Source organism: Azolla caroliniana, unplaced genomic scaffold (assembly GCF_043228905.1).
Source record: "Azolla caroliniana isolate FFs.n. ecotype wild unplaced genomic scaffold, voAzoCaro1.0.p SCAF_21, whole genome shotgun sequence".
Classification (NCBI taxonomy): Eukaryota; Viridiplantae; Streptophyta; class Polypodiopsida; order Salviniales; family Salviniaceae; genus Azolla; species Azolla caroliniana.
The window spans coordinates 216708-227184 of NW_028230456.1; the positions used below are offsets into that span (position 1 = coordinate 216708).

Here is a 10477-nt window from a genome sequence, read left to right on the forward strand (position 1 = left end):
TATTCGGTCATGAATGAAGTGATTATTTAGAATAAAACAATATGCTCAACAGAAGTTAACATCTCTTAGAACATGAGTACCCTTGATTGCTCACAGTCAACAGAAGTTAGCACTTGCAGATATGCTGATCAGGTTTGAAAAATACATGTAATTTGTGTGCATTTTCTTTGCTAGTTGATCACCTGGCCAGAATGATTTGATAAATTTCTTTGCTCTGTGACCAGAATGATTTGATAAATTTAGGGTTTAGTGTTGATGCTTTCTTATTGAGAACAAAACCAGGTCGTACATCTATAGATCTCAGGTGCAGAACGTCCAGATGTAAATTATATTTCTTTGACCTTTTCCTCAGTGCTAAATTATGTTTACTATATTTTGTACGGACTAGATAAATTTGGTGGAAGTGAAGTGATTAGATTTGTAAAGACTACAGTTACATTATATTTATAAACGAGGACATGAATGTTGTAATGGATTCACTTCACTGGTTGACTGCATTACTGAGATGAAATGTAAAACTTGTAGCATGTAGCAAACAAGATAAAAAGACACTTCTACATCAAAATGATCTATGCAGCTATAGTGAATACACATCTCACTGAAATATGACTGTTGCAATTACTTTGTAGATTCTACTTGTAATGAAATAAGGGTTTGTTAATATCTGGCATTCATATCGTTATGAAGAAAGTAAAAGAGAAGATTGTTGGATATCATGCCAAGTTTGTTAATATCATGCATACATACCGTTGCCAAGAAATACAAAGATGTGAGCTTAAGATGCAGAAAGAAATACTGTATGGAAAAAACTGCCAAATTTTGATGCAGAAAGAAGTGAATTTAACTGAAGAAAGTAAAAAAGAAGATTGTTGGATATTATGCCAAGTTTGTTAATATCGTACATGTATGCTTATTTCATACATGCAAAGATTTAATTTAAGCTTTATTTATCATCTGTATCAATCTTGAATTTCATACATGCAAAGATTTATAATTTAAGCTTTATTTATCATCTGTATCAATCTTGGTAATTCAATGTCCCTTAAATGCTATATCTTATGTATCTAAATATCTGGCTAAGCTTATGCAAGCTTTCAATCTATTTTATTAGAGTTTAACTATGCTATCTAAAAATTGATGCTCTCCATATAAGATCGGCAAACTCTGGGTAGTCCACAAAAGGATTTCTATTATGCTGATACATGGTGCATACTCGCCAGTTTCTTATCTTCTCCTCACTTGAAGGAAGATCTGTTGCATTCCAATGAAGCAGCACTGACAAAAGCCCCATGCGATGAAGTTCTGGAAATCCACAAAAGTGGACATTCAGAATGTATATCATTCACGTATAACATATAAATTTAAACCACCTAGCATGCCTGTATTTATTGCTACCTTGAATCAAATGCATGGTTTTTCATGAGAGGATATTCATGCTGCAAAAAGTAAATTTTATGATTGCAAACCAGCATTAGGGGAATCTGATAGCTGGAAATGCCCTCCATCTGCCTCACTGGTTCCATAACGAACAGCCATATACATCAGAGATCGAGCTATATCCCCTCTTACCTGCCATGATAAGATACAAAAAGGTGTACTGGCATCTCATAGACTTGTTATGTCTTAAAATTCCTTTATATATCAGGGAAATTGTTAAAAATATTGAGAATCGATTAGATAGACATATAGAGTACCAATCATAGAGATGTATATATGAAAACGGTGTAACATTAAATGTGCAAGTCAATTGATGGTAGTGGAGATATTCCTTTTCTGTCAACTAACTTGTCATTTAATATGACCCAACTCCCTAGATACAACTGGTGCTAGCTAGTACTTATCTTAGAGTCAATGGCACATACTTCAAGACTAAGTACATTGTAACTTGCCCACAGAATATTCTTCAAGTTGACTTGATTAGTCAATCCTATTAGCCTACTTCGCTCTTTCCTAAATACATTGTCTCCTACTCATCTATGGATTCTTAGATTAACACCTTATCGACCCATATGGTCAAGTTGCACAATAGTGATAGTGAATATCTTGGCAATGGTCATGCAACTATGATTGTCACACCTCAATACCGTTGGCGTCCTCATTGGAACCGCCACATCTATAAGGATTCTTCTTAGGCAAACTACCTCGCATGTCGCTATGCATGCCGCTTAGTATTCCGCCTCCATTGAAGATAGTGCCACTGTTGGTTGCATTTACTGCTCCATGAAACAACTCCAGAACCCATTGACAAGCAATATCCAGAAACTGATTTTTTGGAATCACTATCTCCAGCCCAGTCGAAGTCGCAATACCCACTAAGTTCGTCAACTGTTGGCTTGTAGAAGATTCTATAATTTAAAGTACCCACAATGTACTTAACACACATGCTGCAACTTGCCAATGCGTCTCCTTTGGCTTGTTGCTGAATCACCTCACCACATCGACTGCAAAGCAAATATCAAGCCTAGTGTTGCATTGGAAAATTAGACTCCCTACTAGCTGTCTATACTTTCTTATGTCAACCATTAGTGAAGGGTCTTCTTGGGATAGCTTGCAGTTTGGCTTCATTGGAGTCGACTTCGACTTATCGTCCATCATCCCAAAGGTCTTCACGATCTCTGTTGTGTACTTTCTTTGTGACATGAAGATGCCAACCCAGGTTTGCAAAATCTCAATCCAAGGAAGTAGTGTAGAATTCCCAAGTCCATCATTTCAAACTTAGTTTTCAAACACGTGTTTGGCCAATACACTCGTCATGGTCACCAGTAAGTACTAGATCATCCACGTAATGATGATGATGACTTGTTTCCCATCCTTCATTCTGACATACATACTTGCATCAGAAGCACATTGCTTAAAGTCGATTGATCGTAAGAAGCTGTCTATCCTCATGATGTTGTCGTATTTTGATATCCTCACCTCTTTCCACTTTGGGTCGAACATGGCTTCCTCCACTGAGGTCGGCTCACTCATTGAGCCTATGATGTCCACCATTAGAGCCATGTTGAGAATGTGGTCGAAGGTTCTCCCTTGCTCTTGTATTCTTCTTGATCTTTGTAATATCTCACTAAACCTATGATGTCCACCATTAGAGCCATGTTGACAATGCGGTTGAAGGTTCTCCCTTGCTCTTGTATTCTTCTTGCGCCTTACCCCTATTCCTACAACCTTGCCAGCAAAATCTGTTATTTCTGCACCTGACTTCTTGAATCGAACATCAAGACCCTTGTCAGTCAATGCAGAAATGGACAATAGATTCTTCTTGAGATCTGGCACGTACAACACTTGAGAGAGATGCACCAGTCGTTGCTTTGAGGGAGACGGTTCCGGTTCCTTTGGCTGGACATCGAGCATTGTTCCTGACCACAACATTGATGGGCTCTTGTAGAGGTGTCCAAGAGTTGTACTAGTCACGATTACTGGTCATATGTCAGGACGCTCCACTATTGAGAATCCAAGAGTCGTCGACAACTTGAGTGTCAACTGAAGAACACACTTCTTCAGTTGCGACCCATAACTCAAGCTCATCTACGACATTGTTGGCGAACTCGGGATCTCTCCAAGAAGTCTTACTAGAACCATTCTTCTCATCCGCCATCTTCTTTCGACAATCCTTGATTGTGTGACCCTTCTTGTCACAGTAGAAACACGATCTATTGAACTTCTTCTTCTCTGGTATCTTATTCACATTGTTTGAATTGGATGCCCCTTTACCCTTAGTCCTAGAGACAAATGCCGAATCTTCCCTTCCTTCTCTTGTCTTCAGCCGAAGCTCCTCTTCGAGCAGCATTGCACTTAGTTCATCAAAATTTAAAGGTGTGGGTCGAACCTGAGTGTTCAATGCTCTCACAATGCCATCATATTCGGAAGGAAGTACTCGAATACACCGACGAGCCATATCCTCTGGAGAGACGACTACTCCAACAGCAGCCAGCTGATCTTGAATATCCTTAATCCTTTTTACGAAGGATTCCACTTACTCTCCATCAACGAGCTTCTTTGCAGTAAGCTGATTTTCGAGGTTTTGTATCCTTTTATAGTTTTTGGTCTTATATTGGCTGGCCAATATGCTCCAAGCTTCATGTGCCCTAGTCGTATGTTGCACTAATGTTGGTACAGAGTCACATACACTAGTGACTATGGTACACAGGCCTGTCGCAAAGTTTCGTGTGTGTGTGTGTGTGTGTGTGTTACTTGGGCGGGACCATGGGGGTCTCGGACTAGGGAGTAAGAAGGGTTAGAGAAGACCCATGGTTTGCTTGTTGATGAAGACTTCTTGCCGGGCAAGAGCTCGTTGCCCCCTTTGTGGAGCCAGCTTTCGTTGACCACGACTCGTCGAGCATGTGGGCTCGTCGAGCATTGGCTCTCATCGAGCTTTCGGGCTCACCGCACGAGTGAACGAACGAGTACAAAAGGAAAGACGAGCACACAAGGCGAACATACAAGGAACGGGGGAACACACATTCACGAATGCCCAGATGCCTTCATGTGCATGGGCACGCCTGAAACGCTCCCTTGTCACAAGACGACTGAACGCATAAGTCCGAACGCCTTGATGAGGAGAGGTGCTTCGGCACACCTGTTAAGCGCTTGGACCCGAATTGCTCCCTCATCACAAGACGCACGAATGCACAACAAGAAGGGGACAAGAACACAATCACGAAAGTCCGAACGCCTTGAGGAGGAGCAGTGTTTCAGAACACCTATCAAGCGTTTAGACCCGAATTGCTCCTTCGTCACAAGACACGGGAACCCACAACAAGAAGGTTTACACGAACACAAATACGAAAGTCTAAATGCCTTGAGGACAAGAGGTGCTTCGGAACGCCTATCAAGCGCTCGGACCTGAATTGCTCCCTCATCATATTGCGCGTGAACGCACAACAAGAAGGGGACATGAACACAAACACGAAAGTACGAACGCCTTGAGGAGGAGAGGTGCTTTGGAACGCCTATTAAGCGCTTGAACCCGAATTGCTCCCTCATCCCAAGATGCGCGAACCCACAACAAAAAGGGGATGTGAACACAAGCACGAAAGTCCGAACGCCTTGAGGACAAGAGGTGCTTCAGAACGCCTATTAAGCGCTTAGACCCGAATTGCTCCCTCATCATAAGGCACGCGAACGCACAACAAGAAGGGGACATGAACACAAACACGAAAGTCCAAGCGCATTGACGAGGAGTGGTGCTTCGGAAGGGAGGGGGAGGGGCACCACATTTGTATTTAATGCATATTCCCTCATTTTTTTAAAAAGGAGGAAAAGGAATAAGTTTCCTTGATCCATACTTCACTGTTAGAGATTAGATTCAAACTCTACACCTCTAGTTGTAAGTCAATGCCTCTAACCACTAGGCCATTCACTCCTTATCTTATATTTAATTCTATAACTAAAAGTGCAAAGTCTGCCTCTTTCTCTCTCCTTTTCACATGTGCTTTCATCTCTCCTCTCTCTTACTTTTCCACTCCATACATTCATCTCTTTACCTTTTCTCCCCTCATGCACCCTTCCCCTGTCCATTTCTTTATGCATTGTCCAAGCCAATTGCCCCACATTTGTGTGCACATTGCACATCCGCACTTCAACCCTTGATTGTCTCCAACAACTCGTAGGAGTCCAAAATGGCGAACATTTTGAACTTCCATAGAATGTAGTTGGTTTCATCTAGCTTTCCATCGGAAAATGGAGGTGGACGACTGCGCAGTGGAGCAGCTGCAACATTCATGGACAAGGCCATTGGTACTCTCTCTCTCTCTCTCATGCACAACAACGAGACACTTGAATGTGTGAAAAGCTTCAAATATCTTGGCCTTGAAGTTCCTTCAAACCATAGATGGAATGAATGTGCTACACACCGTTTAGAGGCGGGTAAGCGAGCATACTATGCATTTGGGAACACATGCAATCTTGGAGATATTAAGTGTTGGGTCCTCAAGAAATATCTTTTCGACACTTTGGTGACACCGGTTCTTCTCTATGGGGTGGAGGTATAGGACGATAGCATCCCTAAATCTATGGAAAGAGTTTGAAAATGTCCAAAAACATTTTCTTACAAAGTTTCTACAAGTTAAGAAACAAACGCCCTATACCCTCCTCCTTGAGACGGGATCACTTCCCATTAAGATCATGGCCATGGAAAGGGTTGTTAAATACATGCTTAAGGTTCAAAAAAGTCCCTCACATCGGCTTCCTAGAATTGCATGGGAAGCAAGCAAAAAGATCCAAAAGACACACAAAAGCAAAATTTTGTGTTCCGGTTGGATGCAAGATATAGAAAAATGGTTTGGTAGATGGGATGCGAGACACTTGCTTCATGATGTATCATTAGATTCCTCTGTAAATGAGGCCTTTTTGCAACGCCAATGTATCATGACATGGGACAAATGTGGAGGTTCACGCTTCACACATTATACTACACATGTTGCACCTAACTACAAAACCATAGTCTTTGCGGAACGGGGAAATCATACACATCGATACATGTTAGAGCCCATACCGTTATCTGCCATTCGAACCATTGCTTCCATGCGACTTAGCTCACATGCATTGCGATGTGAGACAGGGCGTTGGGGCACAAGTGATGAGAGTGGTCGGCTATGCACATTTTGCCCTAAACAAGTTCGGGAGTCTGAGTATCACACTTTGATACAATGCTCTGCCTTTGATCATATCAACCATGCTTTCCACATATCTTCGACCGGGCCCAATCCTTGCATGAATTCCTCTCACAACCACAATGTGCACTCTCGATTGCAACATTCATTGGTAAAGTTCTTGAACATCGAGAATCACTACTCACTTTCACACGTATTACATGAAATGTAATATGTTTGGTCTCATAGGTCATATTTGACCTCCAAAGACGATAATATAATCTATCTATCTATCTGCTGCTAGACAACAACTACCCGTATGTACCTAATCTAGATCAACCTCTCAGCTCTGATACCATGTTAGAAATATTGAGAATAGATTAGATAAGACACATAGAGTTACAATCACAGAGATGGATATATGAAAACAAACTTTCTATTACTTATGAGAGTAGCTCACAATGGTAGTTCGCTTATGTGCTCACACCTTAGAGCTTAGATGGGAATTGGACCAGCTCACTACTAGATACAACTAGTGCTAGATAGTACTTATCTTAAAGTCAATGGCACATACTTCAAGACTAAGTACATCGTAACTGATTAGTTGACCAAGTCAAATATTCTTCTAGTTGACTTGATTAGTCAATCCTATTAGCCTACTTTGCTCTATTGTACATACATTGTGTCCTCATCTACGGTTTCCTAGATTGACACCTCATCGGCCCATATGGTCGGGTTGCACAATAGCTACTCCTCATTTGGGGGGCTATCACAAAATGTGCATTCTAAGAGTACATATAGGGATAAATTGACAACTTAGGGTTGAAGTCAATCCTATTAGCCTACTTTGCTCTTTCGTACATACATTGTGTCCTCATCTATGGTTTCCTAGATTGACACCTTATCAACCCATATGGTCGGGTTGCACAATAGCTACTCCTCATTTGGGGGGCTATCACAAAATGTGCACTGTAAGAGTACATATAGGGATAAATTGACAACTTAGGGTTGATCATTGATTATATCTAACAAAAATGAGGAACAAGTTCAAGTCCATTATGGATCTCAAAAAGACTGTTGTTATGTCTTGTTATCAACCCAAAACAAAGATTAAGCAATGTTTTCCTTTCACTGTGCATTTTTTTCATGATGAATTCTGAAGAATAAACTACATTTAGCTATAGCTCCTAGTCTACCCAAATTTAAGAGATTACTTTCACTTTATAGGAAGTGTTAAAGTAGTGTATCACAAATGCCCACTCATAAGCGTCATCCTCTTGGTCAAGCGAATATTAGAAACTTCAACCGATATATTTATGCTGATAAAATTCATCCAGTTTGGATTTCAATCCTGATGGCTCCAAACTATCCATGCTTAACCAATCAAATTTATTTGAACACTGGTATTCTTAACAATTTGGACACTGCCGTTGCAGTAATTATGCTGGAACAATATAATAATTCACTTTCCAGAAAAGTTTACCTTAAAAGGAGGCATCCAAATTTTTTTATTTGTTGCTGTGTCAAGGGCAGCCTCACGATTTGCAGGCACTAAACATGATTTATCAGTATTCAGCATACATTCCCCATAGTACTTTCTTCCTCGTGCAAAATTAACTAGTCAATAACACAAAAAGGAAGGTTTCATACACCATATCATCGTAAGCAAACTTTACTGGTGAGCATGTTTGAAAATAATTACCATTTGCATCAGATGGACGTAAATTGTGTAGATCGCTAAATTCTGCTTGCCCTCGTCTGATACCATATGAACGAGGCCACAAATGTTCTCCTACATCAGAAAATCTAAGCATAACACAAAAGGATAAGAAAACCATCCAAAAGTCATATTCAAACATATCTTACTGTTCCAGCCATCTGATTTTCCAGCCAGTGCTTTCGAGACAGCCTTCTGACTATAGATTTCAATGCTATCAGGCCCAATGTATATTATCTGATTAGTCATTCACTTTTTTAAAGGATATCTTTCATTCTCTTTGAAAATTCATACTCACATGTCAATTGATGCTTCAGGGTTGAATGGATCTGCTGCATCAAGAATTTTCAATGCATCCCAAACCTGAAAATAAGAGTAGTACAAGTGTAACATGCAGCACACGTTCTGTTCTCATTCAAAGGTATTACAAAGTTATATATCATTATGTGTATGTATATGTATAGAAGAAGCTTCATCTTGACAAAGGAAAAATATGTCACCTACACTAGCCAATGTGATTTCATTGACAAAATTAGTGATGGATACAAGTAAAAATAACTCTCTCTCAAACGATTAGGTTTATACTTTTTTGACTTAGCTACTCTCTTTGATGACACCACTTTGGTGATTGTAATCTTTAACTACGTCTCATAGACCATTATGGTATCTTAGTGTCCTTGGGGAAGCATAATGAAACCCATTAAGAGTAAAATAATAAACAATGATCTACCTCTATCTGCATCTGAAGCATCATATATCTGCCACTCTCATCTCACTGAACCACCCAAAACAACGATATGCAACTCCCTTTTGAATACCATTGACATGCTTCATGACGATATCTGTTCATGATGAGCATCCTATCTGCAACCATTCACCATTCTGATACTCTTCTCTAAAATCACCGCTTTGATTCTTGTATAGAAAGCCAACTTCCACTTCTCCCTTGTATCAAAGATTTCTGCCATGGCTCCCTTTTCTGTGCTAAATAAGGCACATGGAGATCATCCACTAGTAGAAAACAATTTATGTCCAAAGTATGTGCATAATGTCTCAGCGTCTCCATCTAGTGCCAGAAGAAAACTACACGAGCACAGCAAGCCTCATAAATTATCTCTCGAAGAAGATTATACTTCAACTTTGTTGAAATGCTGCTCATTTGTACATGTATCTAATTCCAGTATGAAATACCATTTGATTCTCTTGGACAATTTCCTAACCTTCATGTATCTTAAATTTGACAGAAATGTATTTACAATAAATTCAACAGAAATATATAAAATGTGACAAACGTCCTATAAAATTGTAGACTTCCTCCCATAGTTTAATGTCATTTCATGCACGGAAAAATACTTGAGCTGATTGGCAAACAATGCTTTTCCCAAAACAAAGACATAAATAATTGGCCATACCTGGTCATAGGACACAACATGATGATTCTTGATGATGTTGAAGAGCTTCTTTCTCAATTTTGCACCTTTGAGGTCATCAAGACCTTGATAGTAGTGAACAACGTCATCACACTTGTGCTGTAAAGGCATAGCAGCCATGGATGGATCACCAAAAGCGCATAATAAGACCGAAAGTACGACCATAAGAAGACATTGAACAACATCCACCCTCCGCCAATGAGGAACAAGACCATCCACAGCATCAGTGGAAGGTGAAGCAGAAGAAACAGTTGGAAGTACACAAACAGGAAAGAGGACCTCTGCTAGAAAAGCTTCTTTTTTGTGATCATGATTTACACCATATATTGAAGATGGCTTGATCCTTCTTATTTTCATTCGTCTGAAGTTACAACCTGAGGTTTGCATGGGTTCAGTGAATGAAGAAGAATGTTGCTTCACCATATCCTGCCTAAGGCAACGCTCTAGACAGTGGAGAGGGAGAGCAGTACTAACCATTGCCGCCAGGTTTGTTGGAGAGCGTCTGTCTGTCTGTCTGTCTGTATGGAGACCCAAATTTCATGAGAATGACTCCTTAGATATTTGCCGCTGGGCTTGGGCTTGGGCTTGGGCTTTACAAATTTTACTGCGATCGCCCGCAGATAACCCCCCTGCAGATAACCCCCCTCCCCCTCTCATTCATATTCATATGATGATGTAACATCACCGTTAAAGAAAAAACAGAAAGAAGTGGCCCATCAAGTTGCCAGTCGCTCTGCATT

At 40.3% G+C, this 10477-nt stretch overlaps 1 protein-coding gene across 3 annotated transcripts; it reads right to left on the minus strand.

Annotated features, from left to right (window-relative positions):
* Window positions 1-968: 968 nt before the first annotated feature.
* On the minus strand, window positions 969-10214 carry LOC147850122 (uncharacterized). Of its 3 annotated transcripts, none has more exons than XM_087336653.1 (7): window positions 9720-10214; window positions 8606-8670; window positions 8457-8521; window positions 8293-8382; window positions 8074-8207; window positions 1467-1569; window positions 969-1302 (listed from the first exon to the last, which is right to left on the minus strand). In XM_087336653.1, the coding sequence occupies exons 1-7, from the start codon at window positions 10212-10214 to the stop codon at window positions 1124-1126; spliced, it is 1131 nt and encodes a 376-aa protein (XP_087192779.1). In that variant the 3' UTR covers window positions 969-1123. The 3 variants fall into 3 exon arrangements, with proteins under 3 accessions (XP_087192779.1, XP_087192781.1, XP_087192780.1); XM_087336655.1 differs by having other exon boundaries at window positions 9038-9863; XM_087336654.1 differs by lacking the exon at window positions 8457-8521 and having other exon boundaries at window positions 8293-8396.
* Between the last annotated feature and the right edge of the window lie 263 nt (window positions 10215-10477).

Excerpts from the sequence above, each read along its gene's own strand:
- LOC147850122 (XM_087336653.1), bottom strand. The coding sequence starts at position 10,214 with ATGGTTAGTACTGCTCTCCCTCTCCACTGTCTAGAGCGTTGCCTTAGG. Across the intron at positions 8,383-8,456 it reads AAAATCAGATGGCTGGAACA|GAGAACATTTGTGGCCTCGT; the intron begins GTAAGATATGTT and ends TTTCTGATGTAG. Across the intron at positions 8,208-8,292 it reads ACGTCCATCTGATGCAAATG|TTAATTTTGCACGAGGAAGA; the intron begins GTAATTATTTTC and ends GTTATTGACTAG.